The sequence below is a fragment of the Phlebotomus papatasi genome, chromosome 3 (genome assembly GCF_024763615.1).
Source record: "Phlebotomus papatasi isolate M1 chromosome 3, Ppap_2.1, whole genome shotgun sequence".
Lineage (NCBI taxonomy): Eukaryota > Metazoa > Arthropoda > Insecta > Diptera > Psychodidae > Phlebotomus > Phlebotomus papatasi.
Genome location: NC_077224.1, coordinates 80,303,371 through 80,331,209, shown reverse-complemented (window position 1 = coordinate 80,331,209; position 27,839 = coordinate 80,303,371). Strand labels below are relative to the sequence as shown.

General features: G+C 37.0%; 3 protein-coding genes across 3 annotated transcripts; all 3 read left to right on the top strand.

The window, feature by feature from the left end:
- Positions 1–3: 3 nt before the first annotated feature.
- Positions 4–6,273, top strand: LOC129806784 (gastrula zinc finger protein xFG20-1-like). Its single transcript, XM_055855557.1, has 2 exons — positions 4–1,464; positions 4,836–6,273. Exons 1-2 carry the CDS (start codon positions 77–79, stop codon positions 6,271–6,273), a joined length of 2,826 nt encoding a protein of 941 aa, XP_055711532.1. The 5' UTR covers positions 4–76.
- Positions 6,274–10,047: 3,774 nt separating this feature from the next.
- Positions 10,048–23,187, top strand: LOC129806783 (zinc finger protein 26-like). The gene is made up of 2 exons (XM_055855556.1): positions 10,048–11,515; positions 21,768–23,187. Exons 1-2 carry the CDS (start codon positions 10,125–10,127, stop codon positions 23,185–23,187), a joined length of 2,811 nt encoding a protein of 936 aa, XP_055711531.1. The 5' UTR covers positions 10,048–10,124.
- Positions 23,188–23,813: 626 nt separating this feature from the next.
- LOC129805967 (gastrula zinc finger protein XlCGF46.1-like) lies at positions 23,814–25,827 on the top strand. The gene has a single exon (XM_055854258.1). It carries the CDS (start codon positions 23,998–24,000, stop codon positions 25,402–25,404), a length of 1,407 nt encoding a protein of 468 aa, XP_055710233.1. The 5' UTR covers positions 23,814–23,997; the 3' UTR covers positions 25,405–25,827.
- The last annotated feature ends 2,012 nt before the right edge of the window (positions 25,828–27,839 follow it).

Below are 27,839 nucleotides of genomic sequence, written 5' to 3'. Positions count from 1 at the left end.
CTTCATTGCAATCATAATTTGATGTGATACTTATCAAATTTACACTGTCAGAATTTCAATAAAGTCAAGAAGTGAAATGGATTGCTTTGAAATAGCAGAAAACTGCCGAGCATGTCAAATTAAGAATTCGGAACAGTCACCAATGATATTCATCTTCAACACAGTCCAGCTCCCTGACATCTTCAAAGAAACCACATCCCTGGACATTTATGAGAACGATGGACTACCCGGAGTATTATGTTTCTCCTGCTACAATCGCCTCCTGGAAGCTTACAACTTCCGGAAAATGTGTTTTGCTGCAGCTCTTCACTTCCAGCAGATCCTGTCAATGGATATCCCTGAGGAGAAATACACCCCACCTGAATGTGTAAGTGATCCCCTGATGCCTACAAAACCAGATCCTGATGATTCAGATTCGTCAAATTTTTTTCCGGAGAAGAAATATACCCCTCCGGAAGAAAAATTCAATCCTCATGAAGTGCCTTTTCAAATGACGCTAGATGAGAAGCCACTAATAGTTGAGGACAATTTAGCGGATGATAGTCTCTTAATCCCACGAAAGATCAATAAAAGGACAATCAAAAAACGACAAAAGTCCGCTAAATCCTCTAAGAAGACAAGACCTGATCATCCGGGCGTCACTATCAAACCTGAGAAACGTACGAACTTATATCTGGAATGCGAACTCTGCAATTTAAAGTTCATCCGGAAAAATCGTCTAGAGACGCACATGATGGTTAAGCATCAGGGATTGAAGACTTTCGAATGTAAGATCTGTGGACAAGGATTCACTCGTCCTGACTCATTAAAAGGACACATGGGCACCTTTCACGGAGTCAAGAGAAAGTACCCATGCTTGGAGCCAGGGTGCACGAAGCATTACGAAACTAAGGAAGGTCTGCAGAAGCACATGAAAAGCTGGCATGATCCAGAGAATCCCAGAATTATAATTCCTAACAAGGAAACGTGGGTCTGTGAGGTTTGTGGGAAGGAGTTTAAGATACCCGGTGCATTTAGAGAACACAGCTACACCCATGGAGTCACCAAACCATTTGCCTGCGTACAATGTCATAAACGATTCCCCACGAGAGATATGCTTAGGATACATATAAAGCGCCACAAAGGTATTAAAAACTACGAATGTACTATTTGTGGACTCAAGAAAGTTACAGCTAGTGAGCTGAAGACCCACATGAATACCCATACAAAAGAGAAAACTTGGCCTTGCAAATTTTGTCCTAGTACATTCACTCAACAAGAAAATATGAAGCGGCATGTGAAGGTAGTTCATCAAGGAGTAAAGGATTTCCATTGTCCGCACTGTGAACGATCTTTCGGAAAGGCAGAAACCCTTAAGCATCACGTAATGACCCACACAGGAGAGAAGCCACATGTCTGCAGCGAGTGTGGGAAGAGATTTATACAACCAGTAGCCCTCAAAAAACACATGAAGACTCATCTCAAGTATAAATGAAGTCTTAATCCAATTCCTGATAATGATGCATCTCAAGAACTTTATCAACTGTCTAAGAAATAAATTGCCGTTGATGTAACAGTGGGTTTATTCCAAGAGAATCTCCGTCGGGGTACGGCAACATAAAGTAACTGGTGGAGTTTTCAACCCAGGATCAAAAACTCAACTCTGTCTTCCTCAGTGGTCGAGTGTGTCAGTGATCTTTGGGTTTCGTTGGGTTTGGGGATTTTTGTGTTTGGTGGGAGGCATTCAGTGTTTTCACAAGGAATCTTAGATGGACACAACACACAACCTTCAATCATCCGGCGATTACTCTAATAATCCCACTTTATCAACTGTCTAATGGCCCCTACACATTGGAGGAAATTATGTCCATATTGAAGAGTATTTTCTACACAAGCGTATGGAATTTGCTTCAATATAGACTAGAGCCCTGCACGGGTCGGGTTATTGGGTTTTTTTCAACCTGCATCCGCAATGGATTTGACCCGTACCCGACCCGACCCGTTGAAATTTAGTGCTGCCCGACCCAACCCGACCCGCAAGAAATGTATAAATTCACCCGTCTCGAACAATAGTAACCCGAAAATTATTAACCCAATCAAAATCCTCGCACGCCATTTGAATTAAGGTATAAATTAATTAAAGTGATCAATATAAGTAATTCTAGAACTATTAATAATTTAATTGCAAGTTTCATAGTGTGATAACTTCATGAACATAACTTTCATTTTTTCGGCGGTTGATCCGCCAAGTTTGTTTTTTAATCACAATATCAAACATACAGTAATTTTAGAACTGTAAATTTGCAATTTTTCATCTCGAAATTATTTTTTTCAATAATATATTTTATTTGTCAAGATTAAACAAAATTCAGTAAGATTGATGAATAATTTTAGCTTACATTTACCTTATTTATTTGGCAAAGCAACTTACTTGAAAAACAAGTTTAAAAACACTTTTGTTTAGCGGGATGAAAGCGATTCATGCGGAATCACAGAAAAAATTTATTCATTATAAAGCTTGGGATCGTAAAAAGCATGGATACTTTCTCCTAAACTTAATATTTTCAAGTGTTTTTGTGATATTTTCAAGTGAATCTAACCCAAAACAAGAAGTGCCGTAGATGACGTCCCGAAACCGTTTTAAAATTGAGCTGTGCGTGATTTTAAGCGCATTTACCATTTTGTAATGGAGCTGTGCGTGATTTTAAGCGCATTCACCGTTTTATGATTGAACTGTGCGTGTTTTGAGCGCAATCCTAACCATTTTATACTTCATCTGTGCGTATTTTGACCAGAATTTTAACGAAATTCATTTAATTTTAATGGCATAACATGCTGAATTTGAGCAAAAATATGAGTATTGGTTAATTTATATAGCCAGATATTAGTAGACTATACAATAGCTGGTCTACTTTTATATATTTATCAGTGAATCAAATTTTTAATTAAATAAAAGTCAGCTTTTTTAATAATTTAGAAGATATTTTTAGACAAGAGTTAATTTGAGATTATTTTTATGAGAAAATGTTTCAAGAATATATTTAACGAATTATACTCCTGAACAAGTCTAAGAATCCATAATACAAAATAATATTGTCTCTTTATTAAATTTCAGAAAATATAGTTTTGGTAGAAGTTTTATCGTGGTTAAAAAGGAATTCGAAAAATTATCTTGCTATCTTTATCCCGAGAATAAGCGTATTTTCGCGCCCGAAAAAATTAGGGAAATGACTTTATGCACCTAGAGGTGATTGCGTTTGATTAAGTCTAAAAAGTCTAAAATTTATAAAAATGACTTTTTGGTTTTTACCCGGAGTTCTTTAAGAAATTGTCAGAATATTCAAAAATTTTACCTCAATTAAAGAAATTTAAGTTTTTTTTTTTTAAATAAGCATAGTGTTCTTCAATTTCACGCTTCATAAAACAGTATATGTTAATGTGTAATTCAACAATGGTTTCACAAAATGATATCCAATATTAACAAACATGGATGTATAATTGTATGAGCATAATAGCATAATCCCGTAAGGTGCGTAATTTTTGGATCCAGTATAAATATTATTTGTCTTTGTGGGATCACTTTATTACTTCTTCAAATTAATATACTCTTCCGATCACATAAATTGTTCTTTGATTTATCATATCGTTTAAGTAATATCCGAAAATTTGAAGGGTTGTATCCGTGACCCGCCCGACGCCCGACCCGCAGAAAATAAAATAAAACCCGCCCGACCCGCAAAAAATCATGCGGGTACCCACGGGTCGGGTCGGATCGGGTATGCAGGGCTCTATTATAGACATAAATTGCTCTAGTGTGTAGACGCCATAATACTGTATCAAAATTCAATAAATAAGGCGGAAAATTCCTTAGAAAAGTAAGGTTATGTATATCGTATCTGTGAATTCCAGTTCAACGCATCGTTTGACTTCTCCAACATATCTCTACTTTATTTTTCCAAAATCAGTGCAAAATATAATACAGCATTTACTATTCAGCATTTTTAGATCAATCGCTAGTCCTAAGTACTTTACATCGTCTTGAACAGGGATGATTTCGTTGTTGAGTTTTATAGGAGGACAGGTTTCTCTTTTGAGCGAAAAGAATACTTGTACTGGCTTGAACTCATTTACACTTATCCCTCACCGAGTCATCCACTCTTCCATAATGTTGATGGCCTCCTGGAGCTTTGTGGACGCATATGTGTATTGGATCAGGATCTGACGCTAAAAAAACAGTGTCGTCAGCGTAGGTAGTCATTATAACTTTAGAGTCATTTTTCATAAGAAGAAAATTTTTCATAGGAGAAGTCCTTGGTGAATACTGAATCGCGGACCACCCGTGTCTCCTGAGCAAGGAGGTTTGCGACCTTAGATTTGCACCCTGTTTTACAGTATTCTGCTTGCAAAAGCACAACCAAGAACCTTGGATGACGGACGGATTGCACCGGAAACGACCTATATGCGAGATAATGGACAAACCCGGGGTCGGAAGGCAGCAGAGTAACAAAAGAGGCTCTGGAGTGAGAATTATTCACCAGTTATCACTCAAAAGACCAAGATATTCTATAACAAATTGAAAAAGCATTCTTTTCGCAAGAAGAAATGTATTATTGATGGGAAAATCCGAAGTTTAAAGAATTTTGAAAACCATTATCAACGAACACTCATATAAAATATCATAGCGGTAAAATATTCACATAAAAAAGTAAGGTTATGGATCACAACTGTCATAATGCGACACGAACACGACACGACATGTATATCCAACATCCAAACAAAAAGTACCTACGACAACTTTTCCACCATATATATGAGAAATCTCTTTCCTGTCGTGAAATTTGATGTAACTTGTTGAATTGCACTATCTTGATAATTCAGAGGAAGTCTAAAAACGAAATGGATTCCAGTGATATAGCAGAAAACTGCCGGGCGTGTCAAATTAGGACACATAGAGAATCTCAGATATTCATGTTTGCTACAACGAATCTCCCGGACATCTACCAAGAAACGACATCCCTGGACATTCATGAGAACGATGGACTACCCAGAGTATTATGTTTCGCCTGCTACAATCGCCTACTGGAAGCTTACAACTTCCGGAAAATGTGTTTCGCTGCGGTCCTGCACTTCCAGCAGCTCCTGTCAATGGATATCCCTGAGGAGAAATATACCCCACCAGAAAATTTAAGTGATCCCCTGATGGCTACAAAGACAGATCCTGATGATTCAGATTCATCAAATTCTCTCCCGGAAGATAAATATTCACCTCCGGAAAATAAATTCAACCCTTCAGAAGTGTCTGTTGAACTGACCATAGAGGAAAAACCCCTGGCAGTAGCTGAGGAACCTGTAGCTGATGAAAGTCTTCAAGGGCCCCGAAAGAATAAAAGGACCAAAAGGACAGTCAGAAAGCGAGAAAAACACTCTCCACCTTCAACGAAGAGTACCTCAACACCCGGAAATACTAAGAAGCCTATGAAGCGCAGATGCAATCACGAATGTGATATCTGCCATTTGAAGTTCGACCGGAAAGATTATTTAAAACAGCACATAATGGTTAAGCATCAGGGATTGAAAGCTTGTGAGTGTCAGATCTGTGGAAGAGGATTCACGCGTACTGATTCATTGAGAGGACACATGGAATCCGTGCATGGAGCCAAGAGGAAGCTCCAATGCCCGGAGGCAAAATGCAAGAAACAATATGAAACTGAGGAAGGTCTGCAGAAGCACATGAAAAGCTGGCATGATCCAGAGAATCCCAGAATTAAAACTCCTAGCACCAAAGTGTACGTGTGTGAGGTATGTGGGAAGGAGTACAGGGAAAACTATTTACTGAGGCAGCACAGCTATAGCCATGGAGCTATTAAACCACATGCCTGTACAAAATGTCCAAGGCGGTTCGCAACGCATAATCAGCTTAAGTTGCACACGATGCGTCATGAAGGTATTAAGAACTTTAAATGTAAAGTCTGTGGACTCGAGAAGGTAACTGCCCGTGAATTGACAATCCACATGAATACCCACACGAAAGAGATAACTTGGCCTTGCAAATTTTGTCCTAGTACATTCACCCAACAAGAAAATTTGAAGCGTCACATTAGGGTAGTTCATCAAGGAGTAAAAAATTTCCACTGCCCACACTGCGAGAGATCATTCGGAAAGGCAGAAACTCTTAAGCATCACGTAATGACCCACACAGGAGAGATGCCACATGTCTGCAATGAGTGCGGGAAGAGATTTATCCAAAAAACAGCCCTCAAAACTCACATGAAAACTCATCTCAAGTATAAGTGAATTCTTAATCCAATTCCTGGTTATTATGCATCTTGAGCATTTCATAAACGGTTCAAATTATGTATTATTAAAGAGGTTTAAAGCTAAATAAATTTATTTACTATCTTACTTCTGGGTAAGGAAGGAATCTCCACGTTTATTTAGGACTCTTATCGAAACTAAATTGGTGCTCCTGGACACTTCCCGGGGTCTGACTGATCCTTCCACCAAGTGAAAACTCGCAGATTCGATCTTGCGGTAATGGACTGTGGGGTGATCTAAAACCACCCCCCATTTGTGTGTTTGTCCGTTGTGCCTTGCCCCTGTGAAGCAGGAGCTTGCCATTGACGTGGCCCATTTTTATGCAAGACATGTTTAATGTTTCTTAAAGTCTCGATACGATTATGTAAAGTTAAAATGTAAAATTGATTGATACACCGTTGACTTGATTGAATTTTCACCGTTTTCTGCTTAAACTGTGCGTTCTTTATATGCAATTTTACCCTTTTTCTGTTGAAGCTATGAGTGTATTACATATAATTTTAAGCTTAAGTTGTGCGGGATTTGTACATAATATTAACCATTTTATGCTGAAGCAGTGCCGATTCTATCGCTCTAACCATATTTAATTAAAGGGCATTGAATAAATGAGTAGTAAAAAGTTAAAATTGATCAGTAACAAAAAAATTTGAAACAGTGATATTATCGTCCAAATTTTGGCAAAGGGAAAATAAAGGACTTTTCACTCTATATGGAACAATATTAAATGTTAAATATGTAAATTAGGCCCACTTTTGTAAAGATTTAAGTTTTTTACTGACCATAATTAGATATTTTACTGATCATTTTTAATATTTTACTGCCCATTTAGAATTTTTTACTGATCGTTTGTTTTTTGCCTAATTAAAGTAGTACGAGTTTCATGCAAAATTATGATAGTTTTTTTTTTAATAAAGATTAATTTAACAATAATATTGCGGCTTCATTTTTAGCGTTGTGTGTTTCAATCCCCTGTATTAAGGACACAAAGTCCTTAATTTTTCCTGCCCTCCTGGAGTTTTGATTGGCTTTTTCAATACACAAAAACAGCTAAATAATTCTTGATCAACACTTCTATTTGAAGAATTTTCTTTTAGTTTGAATTTCTGGATAATGATAACCAATAATGTATAGACAATATATCACTGTATTATATTTACATTGCAATTACAGGGTGGTCTGATACTTCATCGTTGAAACGGGATCTAGAAGGCCCGTAATACTTCTGGAAACTGTCAAGATTAGTGTGAAATATCACTGAAACCTTTGAGTTGAATTGAAACTTTAACTTAAGCTTAAGCATTGATGAAACTCTTGCAATTATTGCAAATGTTTCAAATACACTAAATGGCAAGTTCTTTTACGTGTCATTATATCAAAATCTGTTAAAAATAACCTATGTAAAGAAATTATTGAACAGTATTTGTTTAGATATTAAAAATTGATTGATCAAGTCATACTATTTCCCTATTTGCGAATTGTGGAAAAAATTGTATTTTTATGTCTCATTGTTTTACATGCACACTGAGAGAAATCCGAGAAAGTTAAAATAACATTCCGAAAATGTTAATTTTACCCTGCAGTATTGATCCGAAATTGGTGTAAATATTACCCTTTTTAGGTGTATTGGGGGTTAAAGTTACCCTTTTTTCATGTCTATTTTATCCTCAAAAGGTGTAAAATTAACATTAAAAATGTTGATATATTTTTACACCCAAAAAGTGTATACTAACAATATTAGTTTTGGCTCTATTATACGTTAAAGGTAAAAAAAATAATATGATGAGGATTTAATACAGACAACATTCTGAAATACCTATCTGTGGAAGAAGAAAGAATAATTAGAAAATAGTAACATTATTTTACCACAGAGAATATGTTTTATGTGTACAAAATCGTTGACTTACGTTGACTTATATGATTTTAAATGTAACAGTCGATAACTCGTCCGGAATACGGCGATCTGGATCAGAGAGCGAGCACTGTAAAGTGAATTAGAAAGCTAAAACCTCTCAGGATTAGTAATTAGTAATTAGTAATTCAATTCAATTCAATTATATATTTCTCTTCAATTTTATTGCGTTCGCCGCCGACTTCCTACTACCGATCTCTTCAGGCAAATGAGGATCTCAGTGGCGCAATAGGCAAGACCGTTAGCTCTTAGGCGGTGAGATCTCTGACTGGACCGGTGCAAACAACTGACTATTGAGAAAAAGACATTTTTCACTGTGATAACACATATAGTGAAGTGTACTAATCCGGGCGCTTCGCTGTCTGGATCGTTTATGACTAATCCACTTAAAATAATATTTTTATTCTTAATTCCGTAATATAGTCACTACAGTAACATAATATAACTATTCAAGTTTGAGAAAAGGCATTAATATAATATTTTTATCCATTAAATAAGTGAGTGTAATCGACTCATTTCAATCTTGTGGCAGCTGGGTTTTTCACTATAAAATTTTCTAGTCAGTGATATTTCCGCTAATGAAAGCCGGTTGATTGAAAACATTTATTGTTTTTTCCTTGTGAAAAAAGTATTTTAAATCCAAATGTTTAATTAAAAGTGAATTAGCGAAAAAGCGACCCCATTAGCGCATGCTGACTTATTTCAGTATTATCATTATTTTATAAATTTTCTTCAATATTTTTGATAATTCTTTTTATATTATGTTTCTGAATGAAATAGTGAATAATTCTATGGATTTAGAAGAAGTAAAAAGGAATTTCATCAATCCAAAAACAAGCGTTTAAGTAGCACTCTTCGGGAAACGATCCAGTTACCCCACCTTACTATCCACCGCCTCTGCCCAAAGAACTTCAGGAGCACGAAAGAAACACATTGTAACGATTACATTGTAATAATTACATTGTAATACCAAATAAAGTGTTTTGATACGATTAATAATAATAATAGTAATAATCAGGCAAATTGGCCTGGAGGAAGCGGTAAAATAATCACACAGAAAAGTACCCGTCAAATCATTGCTCTACCTGCCGATTTTACTCGGAGGTTTTTGAATTTTAACGGTATATTCTAGTACATTCAGAGAAAATCTGCAGATTCTCGGCAGAATTTCTCCCTAGAAAATCTGCATAACCTCCATTACTTCACAAAAATATTGTTGATTTATGAAGAAACTGTAGAAGTTATAAAGAAAATTGTATGCTCTGCTTAACAAGCATTACCGAGTACACATTTTAGATAAGTAAAAAAACTGCGAGCAAAAATACTAATTTCTTAAAAATCACCAATCGAATGATACAAAAACACGAAATTTTGGTCGACACTCTGTTTAAAGTTTTCACTTCACTTTTCTCTACTTGTAACACGGCGTCGCAGAATTCTTTATTTTATATAAACACCGTGATATCACTAAGAATAACTCTATAGAATTTTGCAAACTTCAGTGAAAAATTTTTCCATCTCTTCTGACACATCTTGTCTGGAAAGTCTGGAATGTAGAAAAAATCTACAGAATATCTACAGAAATTCATCAGAGATTCGTCATAAATCTGCCGAAATATTCTGACGAATTTTGTCCCAAGCCCAAATAAAATTCGTAAGAATATCTACAGAATTTATCTGCAGATATTCTGTAGAGGTGTAGATTTTCTCTACAGAAATCTTAAAGATATCTGCAGATATTATTTGACGGGTAAGGTTATGAGACACAACTGTCATGGGGAGCGACGTCCAGAAATAGAGAAAGTGCGTGTGCAAGCCAACTTTTCTACAACTCGATGAGAAATCTCTTTCCTAATAATAAATTTGATGTAATTTGTTGAATTGCACAGTCCTCATAATCCACAGAAAGTCAGAAATAGAAATGGATATGGATAGTACTGAAATCGCAGACAACTGCCGAGCGTGTCAAATTAGGACACATAGTGAATCTCAGATATTCATGTTTGCTACAACGAATCTCCCGGACATATACCAAGAAACCACATCCCTGGACATTCATGAGAACGATGGACTACCCGGAGTATTATGTTTCTCCTGCTACAATCGCCTACTGGAAGCCTACAACTTCCGGAAAATGTGTTCCGCTGCAGCTCTGCACTTCCAACAGATTCTGTCAATGGACTTCCCTGAGGAGAAATACATCCCACCTGAATACTTAAGTGATCCCCTGATGGCTAGAAAGACAGATCCGGATAATTTGGATCCATCAAATTTTCTTTTGGAAGACAAATATTCGCCTCCGGAAGAAAAATTCAACCGCACAGAAGTGCCTGAGACCATAGACGTAAAACCCCTTATGATAGGTGAGGAAAATGCAGCTGAATATAGTAACCAAATCTCCAGAAAGACAAAAAAGACCAACAGAAAACGAGAAACATCCAAAGGACGTTCTAAGAAGAAGACAATTTCTCTTCCGGGGGATACTGATCAGGGTGAAAAACGTAAGAGGGGCTATCTAGAATGCGATTTCTGCAATTCAAAGTTCATCCAAAAACATCGTCTGGAGGTGCACATGTTGGTTAAGCATCAGGGAGTGAAAGCTGTCAAATGTAAGATCTGTGGAGAAGGATTCACGCGTCCTGACTCATTGAAAGGACATATGGGAACTGTACACGGACTCAAGAGAAAGTACCCATGTTCGGAGCCAGGGTGCAAGAAGCACTATGATACTGAAGAAGGTCTGCAGAATCATATGAAAAGCTGGCATGATCCAGAGAATCCCAGAATTAAAATTACTATCAATAAAGTGTGCGTATGTGAGATTTGTGGGAAGGACTTCAAGACACCCGGAGCCCTTAAGGATCACAGTTACACCCATGGTGTTACAAAACCACATGCCTGCACAAAGTGTCCGAAGCGATTTGTCTCAAAAACTAGGCTCAAGATACATACGATGCGCCATGAAGGTATTAAGAACTATGAGTGTACGTTTTGTGGGCTGAAGACGGTAACTGCTCGTGAGTTGAAGGTCCACGTGAATACTCATACGAAAGAGAAAATTTTGTCTTGCGACTTTTGCCCCTATCAAAACGTTAACGTAGGAAATTTGAAGAAACACGTGAGGGTAGTTCATCAGGGAATAAGGGATTTCCATTGTCCGCATTGTACAAAATCATTCGGAAAGGCAGAAACTCTTAAGCATCATGTAATGACTCACACGGGAGAGAAACCACATGCCTGCAACGATTGCGGAAAGAGATTCATCCAAAAAGTAGCTCTGAGAACACACATGAAGACTCATCTCAAGTCCAAGTGAATTAATCGAATTCTTAGATGCATCTCTACAGCTCCTTATCAATTGTGCACATTATCTAATTGTTGCTAAATAAAAATACGTGATTTAAAAAAAATTAAGTTTATCCTGTTTGACAGCCGTGCTACCCTATTATCTATCTCAGGATAGGACTCCTGTTCATTGTTAGTACTTGAGTGCTGAGAAATGATAGAAATGGTCTCGCACAATTGCAAGGTCATTCTTGATTGGGTTCTAGGGTTCTGTTGGATTACGTGGAACAAGGAGGCAGACCATCTTCCGGTAGAAGTATCTCCCAGAGATAGTGTTTCTGATTAATGAACATATTGTACTGGGCCTATTGGCAATTTTGTACAAGTAATTCTCGGTACATTTCAATAAGTTATTTCCTATTCCAAAGTTTGACATTAATCTTACTGAAATCTCTCCAAAAATCTATCCAAAATTTCAATTTCACATAACACAAAGAGACAGAATCTTTCCGTACAGAAGTAGATCTTGAAAAATTCGAAAATCCATTTGAAAATCCAAAAAAGAGACTTTCTTACTTCTTGATAATTCCGCAAGGTGGATGAGGTACATCCTGTTAGAATTTCGAAGTTCTCAAGTGTCAAAATGTGACGGTCTTCACATTGTTGTGAGGAAAAAAACAGAACAACGACGTTTACTGTTCTTGCCCCACTATTTAATCACTCCATAATCACTGAGTAACTCTTTTGCCAGCTTTTTAGTGTGATATTTGATAAATTTTCCCCACCTTGTTCGAAAATTTAGTATGAAAATTCGAAATTGAATTTGAATTCTTCGAACTTCAACGACTTTTTGTGCAAATAGAGTTCCATTTACCTTTCATCCAAGACACTATTGGAGAATCAAAATCTACTTGTGATCGGGCTCAATACATTTCTTTTCGGCAACAACTGGTTCAGGATAAAATCATTGAGGGTCGTCACCGAAATGCGGGCCCTGCACTTCTTTTAGCCTCTCCAATGCTATAATTTCCCAGGGAAGCTCCGAAAACGATGCACTGATGTCATCAGTTGGGAGTCCGCCAGCCCTGCCTTATATCCAATCCGCCGCAATATTCACAACAAGTTCCTCTCTGTAGCAATCCAAAGTCCTTGGATTGATTGTTCCATGGAAAACTCTCTGCCAGCCATTAAATGATCCGTACCTCTCCTTTTCAGCAAACCACTCTAACCTGTATCTCAATCTCAACTCTTTTCCAATGTCGGTAAAAAAAATTTCAATTTCCCTACTTCAAGGAAAGGGGCGAAACGATAAAGGCTCAAATAAACTTGCAAACGAACGACAGTCTTTTGAACGACGGCGTTCGAGCTACACACAAATACTCTTGCATCAGTCTCATCTCAAAAATTCAAGTATTCTCTTGTTCTTTCTCATCTATCTAAGTCATTTCAAAGTCACAACACTTTTTGGAATAGCAAGAACACTTCTGACTCACTTTTTTAATATTTATTTTGCGGAAAAAGAGAATTTTCACTGCTTTTATCTCAAAATTACATTTCTCCAACTGGAAAATTCCAATGGAAGGCAGTGGGGAATTCACATGTACATATAATAATTCGATATGCTTTCGTGTGTGTAGTTGTGAGTTCCTTGTCGAATAAGACTGGATTCACTCATGCTTATATGATTCTCATGAATAAAAAATAATTATCAGCAGTAAAAGAGTGACTCATAGAAATTGGTAGGTGAAACCGATTGATTAATGGATTTCGATATGTTATGTATATACGCACAAAAATTTCTAATATTGTGGTCCAATAATTTTTGTTTGACAATAGTTTGAGAGTAGATGTAACTATTTTTTGAAAATGGAAAAAATTAAATATAAATCCCTAATTAAATAATTAGTATATCAAATCGTAGATGAACCACTAATTAAGATCAACAACTGCAGGCGCATTCCGGATTTCCAGATTGTCCACCGTATTATTGTTTTAAAATAAAATGATTTTTCTTAAATTATCCTTACTTTTTACTGTTTGCTTAATAATCAGCTTTTGAAAGAAATATTGCGTTAGTTTATTCTATGAAAACAGAGTTCTTGTTTGCAATGACAACAATTTTTTAATTAATTTCAATAAATAATAAATAATCATAAATAATTAGTTGGATCTATATTTTTTAAATTGACACATACAAAAGTATGAGAATTAAATAGTGCTTTTGGAAATTACACTTTTAAGCAACTATGAATTTTTTTTCTTAATCTAGCGACTCGTGATATCCTTTCCCTATTTTGGTTAGATTAATAAGCTTAGGTTAGGTTCTATTTGACATTAAAAGTATTTACAGTAGAGTCTCGCTATAGGCCATCGCTCTATAGTCCACAATTTATCGACCGTTGATTTCAAAACACTGATTTTAAGATAGGTTATGTTTTTTTAGTACGCGACCCCATCAAAAATAGTCTGCCGATTTCGTCACGATGTCGGCAGATTTAATCGGCGCGTCGGCAGACTTTATGCCGACAGTCAGCTGATTGTCTGATGATTTTTATATGAAGAGGGTCCCCGAAATTGTTCTAGGAATCTGCTGACATGTCGTCAGACTTTCTGAATGGCATTTCCTGCGATTAAAGGCAGACACGACTTCTGAAAATCTGCTGAGACTTTCAGTAGGCTGTTTGCACATATATTTCACCCCCAAAATTAGTAGGAAAATACTTTATTTCAATTTCAATTCATTTATTGATGAAAAAATTAGAATTACACAAAGATTCGATGTGTCTATGCTTGGCCCTGGATGTTCGTCCTCTCGTATGTTGTCCTGGGTTTCCAAGCTGTTGATGGGGAACTCCACAAATCTCTAAAACACCAACTAAGATGCTCTGGAAGCTCCTTCCATTTCCTTTCCCGACTTCAATGATGGCTTTCTGGAAGTGCAAAGAAAAAAACATTCAAAATTAGGTGTAAGAGGTGAAAAATTTGACAAAAAAATTGCACGAGTGAATACACAACAACTCTATTTAAACGAGTATTACATTTACAAATGAATAAACTCAAGATTTTTAAAGAAATTCACAAGAAAATAAATTTGGAAGCGAAAAATTAAAGATGGCGGGGTACTCAAAGAATTCCACAAAGTATTTTTCCTCGCGAAATAGAACTAGAAAAGACACAACACAATAATTTAAGGTTCGTGAAACACATCTGGAGTCTTTTGCTAACACATTTCACTAGTTTATTTAGAAGAAAAAGGAAAACTTACCCCAAAAATTGCTGAAAACTCGAGAAGTACACTCAGGAAACACCTTTCTGCTCGAGACGTCAAGAGCAACTGAAATGGCGTGACGCGGAGGAGCGCCTCTCGCGGTTTTCACTCGACATCCCATCAAAAATAGTCTGCTGATTTCGTCACGAAATCGGCAGATTTAATCGGCGCGTCGGCAGATAATATGCCGACCGTCCTCATATTATCTGCCGACGTTTGTTCTCGAAGTGCAACACGACGCTGTTCTAAAAATCGGCAGATATGTCTGCAGATTTTATGAGTCCATCTCTTGCTATTTGAGGCAGACACGTCTTCCGAAAATCTGCTTAGACTTTCAGAAGGCTGTCTGTGCATATATTTCACCCCAAAAGCCCCAAAATATATTAGGAAAATACTTTAATTCAATTTAAATTCATTTATTGATGACAAAAATTAGAATTGCATAGAGAAGATTCGATGATAATGTCTCTTGGCCCTGGATGTTCGTCCTTTCGTGTTGTCCTGGGTTTCCAAGCTGTGGATGGGGGGCTCCACAAATCTCTAAAAGAATCGCCAACAAGATGCTCTGGAAGCTCCTTCCGGACTTTTCTGATGGCTTTCTGGAAGTGCAGAAAAAACATTCAAAAATAGGTGTAAAAGATGAAAAACTTGACAAAAAAATTACACAAGTAAATACACAACAACTCCATTTAAACGAGTATTGCATTTACAAATCAATAAATTCAAGATTTTTGAAGAAATTCACAAGAAAATAAATTTTGAAGCGAAAAAATAAAGATGGCGGAGCCTCAAAAAATTCCACAAAGTATTTTTTCTCGCGAAATAGAAGTAAGAAAGACACAACACAATAATACCAGGTGCGTGAAACACATCTGGAATCTTTTGGTAACATATTTCACTAGTTTATTTGGAAGAAAAAGAAAAACTTACCCCGAAAATTGCTGAAAACTCGTGAAGAACGCGCAAGAAACACCTTTCAGCTCGAGACGTCGAGAGCAACTGAAATGGAAGTGACGCGGAGGAGCGCCTCTCGCGGTTTTCACTCGCACTTTGCTTTCCCGTCAACAGTTCATCGAGAAAACCCGTTAATGTGCGTCAAAATTAAATCGAAAAATCGATGCAATGCCGATAAAATTTTCGATGAGGATCGATGAGTTGATGGGATTTTGCTTTCCTGTCAACAGTTCATCGAGAAAACCCGTTAAAGTGCGGCAAAAATAAATCGAAAAATCGATGTGATGCCGATAAAATTTTCGATGAGGATCGATGAGTTGATGGGACATGCATAATTATTAGGGCGTTTCAACTAGGAAAAAAATTTTTTGGCACTATTGTCACGGTGCTGTATTTGATGAGACAAGAAAGTTTTTCTTCTACGACCATATGATCAGACGCTGTTTAGAGGTGGCTGAACGACCCTCTCTGTAGTGTAAAATCCGGTAAAATCAGAAATTTGTTCTACAGAGAGGGTCGTTCAGCCACCTCTAAACAGCGTCTGATCATATGGTGGTAGAAGAAAAACTTTCTTGTCTCATCAAATACAGCACCGTGAGAATAGTGCCAAAAATTTTTTTTCCTAGTTGAAACGCCCTAATAATTATTTTAATATTTTTGGCAAACTTTATTAAGTAGTTGTGATAATTGTGATCCACAATGAAGAGAGCAAGGACAAGTACCACAATCGCAAAGAAAGTGGAAGCCGTCGAGCAATTTCAATACTAAAAATCGTTGATAATTTAAAAAAATGACATGGACTATAGTGCGACCCAAGTGTCAAATTTGAAACCAAATATGGACTATAGCGAGACTCTGCTGTATTATGAAAATTCAGATTGAAATTCTAATTTTATATTCAGTTTTATTTTAATTACTGAGTCATCTCTATTATTTAATAAAATTCTACAAGCATTTAGTAAAATTGAGCCAGTACAGTACTTCTGATTTTCAGCACTTAGCGTTTGCTAAAGTGGATAATTTAAAATTTGAATAACTTATCCATTTTATTTTGCTCAAAAGTGAGCACGATCATCCAAATAATAAGTTAAAATGAAATAATCAATTTAATAAATTATTTAACACTAGAAAATTTTGTAAAGTGTCATGGGTGTCACGGGAATTACGCGAAAATTCGTTGGACACGCGCTAAATTTACTGGAAATATATTGAAAATATTGAAATCGAGCTTAAAATTCATTGTAAATTTACTGGAAAGGCGCCAAATCCAATGGAAATTCCCTGGAAATAAAAGTGGTGAAATTTTGTGAAATTCACCACACTTTCAAAATGACATGTATGGTTTTTGAATCTAGTCAACGGTTTTTATATTTTATATGCTGTGTGAATTTATTTTCTGTCGAAAAACAGAACAGAATTTTCTCCGTGGAGTGTTTATGCTACATTGTAGCACGATTGTGTGTCAAAAGCTTTGATATAACGAAAATAAAATACTAAATCATTCTGGACAAAGTGCATGTTTCTTAAAAAAAAACGTTTTGAAAACATGAACCGCCAGTGTTTGGCAACTGTCACCCGGATAACGAAATGCCAGATTACGAAGAGCTGACCCGGCCGGAACAAAATCGGAGTTATAACATATTTCCATGATACTAGTCTGACAAAAATCTGAGTCCGATTTGTATTATATTTTTTATTCAAAAATATATGATATTCGTACTCTGTAATTGTCCGAGATATGTTCCACTCATTCTACAGTGTCTCTGATATGTTCCACTGCCACAATAGCACCGAAAGTAAATGTGCAAATTTTTTACTATTTTGCAAAGATTTATACGAAAAGAGGCATAAAAGTCGCCAATGCAGCTTAATAATTACGTTTCCTGTAAGAAAATGGCCTCATCAGATGATAAAATTAATAATTGTGATTCACACGTACACGGCAGTCACACCAATACTAATGCTGGCAAAAAGTCTCTTCCACTAGTAAAACGACACAGTCTTTTATATGGAGGGTAGGCCTACAATCGGCCTACTATCCCGACTGTAGTAGGCCTACTCTACCTATTAGTATATAATATTTATCTAATATTGTATAACATTTGTTCCGGCCGGGGAGTGTCCTCCGAAATATTTCCTTCATAGGTTTGTGTGTGTGAGGTTTCGAGAGCCAGCGGCTGGGTGAAAGAAATAAAGCTACAGTAGACTCTTCGATATCCAGCACTTCGATATCCGGGTGACAGCTGCCAAACACTGGCGGTTGATATATTCAAAATTATTTTCACTAAACATGAAGTTTGTCCAGAGTGAATTAAAGTATTATTAACATTGTATCGAAGTTTTTAATACATAATTGTGATAAAAAATGAAACATAAGCACACCATGAAGAAAATTCTCTTTTTCTTTGTCAGACAGAAAAGGGACAGATAATCCTAACCGGCTTATGTAGGTGAAATTCTTAACGTGAGCTAACTCGGAGTGCATGCAAATTCGATTTAGAGCTGAAGTTGGGAGACGCCATTCAGTTATCTTGAATCAAATTCGTGAAATTATGCAAATTTTGTATTTAAACCAAAATATCAAGGATTTGGATGAACTGACAGAAAAGTGTTATATGGGTGAAATGTAGACCAGAATGTTCTCTATAATTTTCCCATAGAACATGATCTCATCGATTACTCAGAAGCCAAGATAATCGAGGTTTTTTGTTTCTTAACTCGTTTTTTCATCCAGAGTGCCCCAAGTAGTCATTTGTTGAGCTTCAACTATTTCAAAGAATTGTTGTATTTTGTGGGACTTTCCATTTAAAACCCTATTTTAAGTGTCTTGGTGGAGTAGAGGCAGTCAAATTGGCATCTGAGTGATTTCAAAGCGTTATTATGGGAAAAATCAATTTTTTCACACTTAAACGGCAAAATCGGAGTGATAGCGTAGTCTGAGTGGAAAATGATGTATGGACGAAATATAGAGACAAATGTGCTCTACAATTATGTCAAAGTAATCATCAAAATTGGTTCAGCGACAGTCGAGATAATTGAGGTTATGTGATATTGAAATTGGTTTTTCGACTGTGGCGCCCCTGGTGTTGGTCCCACGAAGTTCAAATATTCTAGAAAGTTGTAGCATTTGGTGAGATCTTTCGTTTAAGCCCTCATTCATCAAAATCGGTCACATAGAACCGGAGATATGATTTTTTGAATTTCGTGAACTTTGACCCCTCATATCTCCGGTTCTATTGAAACCACAGCGCACATACGCACCATTTTGGAAACGTCCTAGACTGGACTACAACATACTAAAATTTCATTAACTTGCACAATGCCGTTTTTGAGAAAAATGTCTTTGAACTTCGATGAATTTTGACGCTATCACAGCGCCATCTGTGGTGACTTTTTGAACTTCCATCTGAAAGTGCTCATCGAGACGAAACCAAAAAGGTAAAATTTAGGTCGCCATGTTAATTAGAACCGGAGATAGAGGCCGGTCAATGTTTGAACTTTGACCCCTTATAGCTCGGGTCAGGGGTTATGGATCAACTTAAGGTTTTTTTTTGTTTGATAGGTATAATCAACGGCTACAACATACTAAAATTTCAGCCCGATTGCATAAGGAATTTTTGAGTTATTTAACTTTTAAGATTTAAAAATTTTCTTTTTAATAATAGCGCCCCTAGCGGTGGTTTTATGAACTTGCGATGTTAGAAGAGGAAGTGGCATTTCACGAGAGCTTTCCAAAAAGCCCTCATTTTTTAAATTCTGACAATTAGAACCGGAGTTATGGCCATTTTAAGAAATTTTTTTTGGACCCTTATAGCTCGGGTCAGGGGGGTCGGGGAACCTTAAGTTTGGTATTGATGGAAAGCTCTAAGGCCCAGCTATAACGTACTAAAATTTGAGCCCGCTCGATGCTATAGGGGCGGAGCTATTGAGAAAACAAAAAAAGGGGGGTCTTCAAAATGGCGGAAGGAGGGGTGGGGGGTGGGGGGTCAATGCACCAAGTTGCAATTTTCATGCGATATATAACCTTTGCCGAAAACCGCAAGTCGATATCTTTTTTAGTTTAGGAGCTATTAAGCTCCAAAGAGCGGCCGGACGTTTGAGCGCGATCGGAGGACATGAAATTTTGTTAGGATTATAGTAGGTGAGATTGTTAAGAATCTCACCTAATAAATTCACACTGCACAAAATAGAAAAACCGTTGATCATTCAAAAAACCTAAATGTCATTTTGTCCCCCAGTCAGCCGGATATCGAAGAGTCTACTGTAAATGAATTATGCGAGCATGAACTAGACAAAACATCGTCATTAGAAGATCGTCGCCCGTCAAATAATATCTGCAGATATCTTTAAGATTTCTGTAGAGAAAATCTACACCTCTACAGAATATCTGCAGATAAATTCTGTAGATATTCTTACGAATTTTATTTGGGCTTGGGACAAAATTCGTCAGAATATTTCGGCAGATTTATGACGAATCTCTGATGAATTTCTGTAGATATTCTGTAGATTTTTTCTACATTCCAGACTTTCCAGACAAGATGTGTCAGAAGAGATGTAAATTTTTCACTGAAGTTTGCAAAATTCTATAGAGTTATTCTTAGTGATATCACGGTGTTTATATAAAATAAAGAATTCTGCGACGCCGTGTTACAAGTAGAGAAAAGTGAAGTGAAAACTTTAAACAGAGTGTCGACCAAAATTTCGTGTTTTTGTATCATTCGATTGGTGATTTTTAAGAAATTAGTATTTTTGCTCGCAGTTTTTTTACTTATCTAAAATGTGTACTCGGTAATGCTTGTTAAGCAGAGCATACAATTTTCTTTATAACTTCTACAGTTTCTTCATAAATCAACAATATTTTTGTGAAGTAATGGAGGTTATGCAGATTTTCTAGGGAGAAATTCTGCCGAGAATCTGCAGATTTTCTCTGAATGTACTAGAATATACCGCCCGTCAAATCATTGCTCTACCTGCCGATTTTACTCGGAGGTTTTTTGAATTTTAACGGTATATTCTAGTACATTCAGAGAAAATCTGCAGATTCTCGGCAGAATTTCTCCCTAGAAAATCTGCATAACCTCCATTACTTCACAAAAATATTGTTGATTTATGAAGAAACTGTAGAAGTTATAAAGAAAATTGTATGCTCTGCTTAACAAGCATTACCGAGTACACATTTTAGATAAGTAAAAAAACTGCGAGCAAAAATACTAATTTCTTAAAAATCACCAATCGAATGATACAAAAACACGAAATTTTGGTCGACACTCTGTTTAAAGTTTTCACTTCACTTTTCTCTACTTGTAACACGGCGTCGCAGAATTCTTTATTTTATATAAACACCGTGATATCACTAAGAATAACTCTATAGAATTTTGCAAACTTCAGTGAAAAATTTACATCTCTTCTGACACATCTTGTCTGGAAAGTCTGGAATGTAGAAAAAATCTACAGAATATCTACAGAAATTCATCAGAGATTCGTCATAAATCTGCCGAAATATTCTGACGAATTTTGTCCCAAGCCCAAATAAAATTCGTAAGAATATCTACAGAATTTATCTGCAGATATTCTGTAGAGGTGTAGATTTTCTCTACAGAAATCTTAAAGATATCTGCAGATATTATTTGACGGGCGTTAAAATTCAAAAAACCTCCGAGTAAAATCGGCAGGTAGAGCAATGATTTGACGGGCGTTCATTTGCAAGTTTGTTTGAACCATAACTCCTCTTCATCCGAGAGGCAAGGAGATATGAAACGGCGCTCGCGCTTCTCTGGCCGGACAGCACAGCCCGCTCCCCTGGGCGACTTCTCTGCTCGACGTCGAGAGACAGAATGATAGTGTTTCTGCAGTTTGTAAATTTATTAATTTATGAAATTTTTTTTTATATTTATGAATATTTTTGGTGGTAAAATATACAAAGAATAGTTAGGTTATGTATCACCAATGTCGTCATTGTCATCCTAACAAAATTAAAACAAAATTTATTGATAAGGAATTCTTTTGATGTGCATTGAAATTGATGTAATTGTTACTGAAATTTACTGTTGGAATCTAAGGAGAAGCAAGAAGTGAAATGGATTACGTAGACATAACAGAGAATTGCCGAGCGTGTCAAATTAAGACTCAGGAGGAGAATACAAAGATATTCATCTTTACCACAATGAAGCTCCGGGATATCTTCAAAGAAACCACATCCCTGGACATCCATGAGAACGATGGACTACCCAAAGTACTGTGCTGTACCTGCTACGATCGGCTCCTGGAAGCCTACAACTTCCGGAAAATGTGTTCCGCTGCAGTTCTGTATTTCGAGAAGATCCTGTCAATGGATATGCCTGAGGAGAAATACACCCCACCTGAACATTTAAGTGATCCCTTGATGCTTACAAAACCAGATCCTGATTATTTGGATTCGTCAAATTACCTTCCGGAAGACAGATATTCTCCTCCGGAAGAAAAATACAAAATCCCTAATGAGCCTGTTCAAATGGCTACAGATGAGAAGGATGAAAAGCCCCTAGAAGAGAGTACGAAAACTAAAGCTGATGACTGTGTCCTGAGTAACCAAAAAACAAGTAAGGCAGCCAAAAAGCGAGAAAAATCCCCGCGATCTTCTAAGAAGAAGATAATCACGCTTCCGGAAAATACTGTGAAGCAAAAGAAACGCAAGAAGTTGAGCCTGGAATGCAACATGTGCAATTTGAAGTTTCACCGAAACGATCGTCTGAAAGTGCACATGATGGTTAAGCATCAGGGATTGAAGGTTTGCGAATGTAAAATCTGTGGCCATGGATTCACTCGTGCTGATGTACTAAAGCTGCACATGGAAAAGAGACATGGAGCCAAGAGACAGTTTCCATGCCCAGAACCAGGGTGCAAGAAGCACTATGATACTGAAGAAGGTCTGCAGAAGCACATGAAAAGCTGGCATGATCCAGAAAATCCCAGAATTCCTACCAACAAAGTATGGGTTTGTGAGATTTGTGGGAAGGAATGCAAGTCACCTTATTTACTCAGGAAGCACAGCTATAGCCATGGTGTTACCAGACCTCATGCCTGCACGAAGTGTCCAAAACGATTCTCCACACGGGATAATCTAACGATACATATGATGCGTCATGAAGGTATTAAGAAATATGAGTGTACGATTTGTGGAATGAAGACAGTAACATCTCATGAACTGAAGATCCACGTGAATACTCACACAAGAGAGAAAACTTTGTCTTGCCAATTCTGCGACTATCAAAATCTCAACTTGCTCAATATGAAACAACACGTGAAGATAGTTCATCAGGGAGCGAGAGATTTCCAGTGTCCGCATTGTGATAAATCTTTCGGAAAAGCAAACACTCTTAAGTATCATGTAATGACCCACACGGGAGAGAAGCCACATGCCTGCAGCGAATGCGGAAAGAGATTCATCCAACCGACAGCCCTCAAGACTCACATGAAGACTCATCTTAAGGCTAAGTGAATACATTTTACAGAGGAATCTCTATAGGAACCGCTAATCAACTTCCTGGACTGCACTAGGAGGACGCATTACCTCAATGTAATGAACATGTACTATATCCAAAAGTTAAGATAGTAAAAGTGTGTCGAGAATAGGGCTGAGGGAAGTGCTCTGAGCTCCTGGTACTCCCTATTGATTTGGAATCAGTGAAGCTCAATTGATCAGCGAAAAGCTGTGAAAATTGTGATTTTTAATTGTGCTGCGTCCTAATTATCTAGTTCTAGTTCATTGTATTTTCTTGACCAGGGTACCGTAACCACTTGTATCGCTCTGTGAGTTAATTTTTTTCCGTTTAAAGTTAAAAATATTTATCACATCAAATTTTCTTATCAATGTTTCTGTGAAATATTTGATTGAATTGTAATCCGTTTAAAAGAAATTTGAATTTGGAAAAAAACGCAGTAGGCATTGAATCTATAATGGATATTTGTATCAGGAAGGGACAGGTGAACTGTCCTATATCCCCGACGCTCACCGGTTTCTTCTTGATCTCGACATTCACAGCCAGTCACTTCAGAAACTTCAAAAATAAAGCGGTAAAAGTTAAACTTTTTAGGGTAGACCAAGATATATTAAAAGTGAGGTTGTGGAACATCATTGTTGTCATAAAACTGTGCACGACACGAATGGGACAAGACCAATCCTTCCACGAATTCTCGACAAAGAATCTCTTTCAAATGAAGATACATAAGTAAAAAAGTTCACTCATTAGCGTTAGAATTTATGTAATTTGTTTAATCAAACTATCATAACACAAAGTCAAAGAGTGAAATGAGTGAAATGGACTGCCCAAACATAACAGACAACTGCCGAGCTTGTCAAGATAATACACAGGAAGATTCACGAGTACTTTTGTTTGAAAGTTTTAAACTCTCAGACATTTACCAGGAAACCACATCCCTGGACATTCATGAGAACGATGGACTACCTAAAGTACTGTGCAAAATCTGTTACGACCGCCTCCTGGAAGCTTACAACTTCCGGAAAATGTGTTCCGCTGCAGTTCTGTATTTCGAGAAGATCCTGTCAATGGATATCCCTGAGGAGAAATACACCCCACCTGAAGATCTAACTGATCCCCTGATGCCTACAAAACCAGATCCCGCCGATGATTCGGATTCATCAAATTCTATTCCGGAGAAGAAATATATCCCTCCGGAAGAATTCAACCTTTCTGAAGTGCCTGCTCAAATGGTCATAGATGAAAAGCCTCTGGTAGCTGATGATCCTGATGATGATAATCTCCTGATTCCCACAAAAACTAGTAAGAAAAGTAAAAGGAGAAAAAAATCCGGTCAACCCTACAAGAAGAAGACACCTGCTGCCACACCTCTAGAAAACACAGAGAGACCTAAAAAACGTCAGAAAGTCAATCATCAATGCAGTATCTGCAATGTGAGATACAACAGAAAAGATCGTCTACAGATGCACATAACGATTCAGCACGAGGGAGTGAAAGCTTTCAAATGTGAAATATGTGGGAAGGCATTCGGTCGTAGTGATGCATTGAGAAGTCATATGGTAACCAGACACGGAGCCAAGAGACAATTTCAATGCCCGGAACCAGGATGTAAGATGCAATACGAAACCCATCAAAGATTGCAGAAGCACATAAAAAGCTGGCACGATCCAGAGAATCCCAGAAAAATTAAACCTCCTACCAACAAGGTGTGGGTGTGTGAGGTCTGTGGGAAGGAGTGCACAACTGCCGGAAGTCTCAAACAGCACGGTTACACACATAGACCTATCAAACCATTTCCTTGTACGCAATGTCCTAAGCGATTCACATCAAAAAATTTCCTCAGGATACATACAATGCACCATGAAGGTATTAGGAACTATGAGTGTACGATTTGTGGGGTGAAGACGATAACTGCAAGTGCATTGAAGGCCCACGTGAATACTCACACAAGAGAGAAAATTTTGTCTTGCGACTACTGTCCCTATCAAAATGTTAATTTAGGATATATGAAGAAACACATGAAGGTAGTTCATCTAGGAGTAAGGGATTTCCATTGTCCGCACTGTGAGAGATCATTCGGAAAGGCAGAGACTCTTAAGCATCATGTGATGACCCATACGGGAGAAAAGCCACATGCCTGCAATGAATGCGGGAAGAGATTCATTCAACCAACAGCCCTCAAGACTCACATGAAGACTCATCTCAAGTCCAAGTGACTTGTTAATCCAAATTCTGATTATTATGCGTCCTCAGAACTTCATGGAGATCTCAGTGGAGCAATAGGCAAGACCGTTGGCTCTTGGCCGGATCAATTCCGACTCAATTTTATGTCGAGAAAAAGGATATTTTCACTTAAGATCAAACGTGATAAAAATGCACCGCCTCTGCCCAAAAACTCCGCGAACATGGAAGAAGCATCGACACTACGAGCAAGGCGTTCCTGGGCAATCTACGATCAGCAGATTCTTCCAACACGGGCACGTTGTAAAGATTACATTGTGATATAAATAAAGTATCTCGAATCTCGATACGATTAATAATAATAAGCACTTAATAAAATATGAAAATTAGTGAAAGTTATCTAATACAGTATTAAAAAAGTTATACCTCTAATAAAAATTACATATAAAACTCTGTAATGAACTGCATCCTAGAGACCTGTTTTTGTCTTTCCGGATATTCTCAAGACTGAACATCAAATTATTCTACTTGCAATACTGAATACAAAAATTCCTACCTATCCATCCCTCCTAGTCCTAGACCGTAAACCGACAGTTAAAATTGGAAAAAAGTAAGGTTATGGTACACCACTGTATCAAAAGTTAATTGCAATAAAAGACAACTCCCGGCGGGACCAAAATACACAGTTCACATGTCATACAATGTATTTACGACTTATTCGTGGAGGAAAGATACACAGTTTACACAGGTATTATGATGTATTTGATGAGTACTTGCAACGACTCCTTCAGGAGTTGTTGCAAGTTACAGGAGTTGTTGGTCTATGGTACACATCATTGCCGCTCTAAATATGGATAGGGCAGTGAGCGTGTATGACAGCCTGCTGATGCGGTTTTGCGTTAGTGTGCGAGTTTTAGAATGTTCAATTGTTTGAATGCGGGATTCTCCCACATTTTCTTAGTTTTTCGCTAATTTCTTAAGTTTTTGTGAAAAAATAACATTCAAAAATTACTTAAAACAGGTGATTTTTTAACATATAGTGATAAAAAAAAAACTAGGGAAAACAGTCCAAGAAATGGGTAAAATCGCTAAAAGTACGAAACATAACCTAATTTTGAAATGTCAAATGGACTACGATATTTTACTTCAAAAATGGGGCCTAAGTTATTAAATAGGGCTTCGAAATCCGTAAAACTTGGTTCTGTGATTCATATGCAAGTAGTCTTCAGTGATTTTTACTCGAAATCAAGTCAATTTTTAATAGTTTTAATGCAATCAAAATACATCAATACCTTCCTGATAGTTAACTCCCGGACGGACTTTATGCAAGAATGGGGCCTCATTTGTTTAGTGGATCGTCAATAAATGTTAGAAAAGTGATTCTTTCGATAATCTAAAATAGGTTATCAGTCATTTCAATGAGAAATTAAGTAATTTTTGTATAGTTTTGAATGACACAAAATACCTGAATACCTCCCGGATAGTTAATTCCCTCACGTTTTTGTTTCTACAAGGTTGAGGCTTAGTTGCACAGTTAATCACGATTAAATGTTGGAAAAGTAAATCTCTGGATAACCTGGAGACGGATTTTAGTAATAAAACCCAGAAATTCAGTGATTTTTTGTAGTTTTGAATGACTCAAAATACGGGAATAACTCCAGAATATGCAATTCCTAATGTCAACAGTATAGAAAATCCAAAATTCGAGGGGGATAAGATATTTTTTTTGCTATGTGGTATGTAGTCATATGAATATGTAGTGATATGAATCACTGAAATTACTAATAATTGTATCACATAATTTGTAAACAGAATATTCCAATGGAAAATATTTCCCGTTATCTAAGCAGCTGACAACACGCCTGTCAACAGCATTTTCCGTCATACAGGATTTATTATATATATTTACGATGTATGTAGTTGTAGTACTACGTATTTACTTTGTAAGGGATACAGTAGAGTCCCGCTATAGGCCATCGCTCTATAGTCCACAATTTATTGACCGTTGATTTCAAATCACTGAGGTTATGTTTTTTAGTACGCGACATGCAATGTTGTCATAATTATTTTAATATTTTGGGCAAACTTTATTGAGTAGTTGTGATAATTGTGATCCATAATGAAGAGAGCGAGGACAAGTACCACTATCCCAAAGGAAGTGGAAGCCGTCGAGCAATTTCAATACTAAAAGTCGTTGATAATTTAAAAAAAAATGACATAGACTAGTGCGATACAAATGTCAAATCTGGAACCAAATATGGACTTATAGCGAGACTACTGCAGAGGTGTGCAAGAAACCGTTGAAACCGAATTAACGTCAAAATAAGTTTCTTATAGTAGCGTTTTGACCATTGACGTACATGTTTCATTTGACGTTAATTCGGTTTCAACGGTTTCTTGCACACCTCTGCTCTACTGTAATACTTCACACGGACGCACTCACACACAAGCACACTTCGGGTCTCATTTG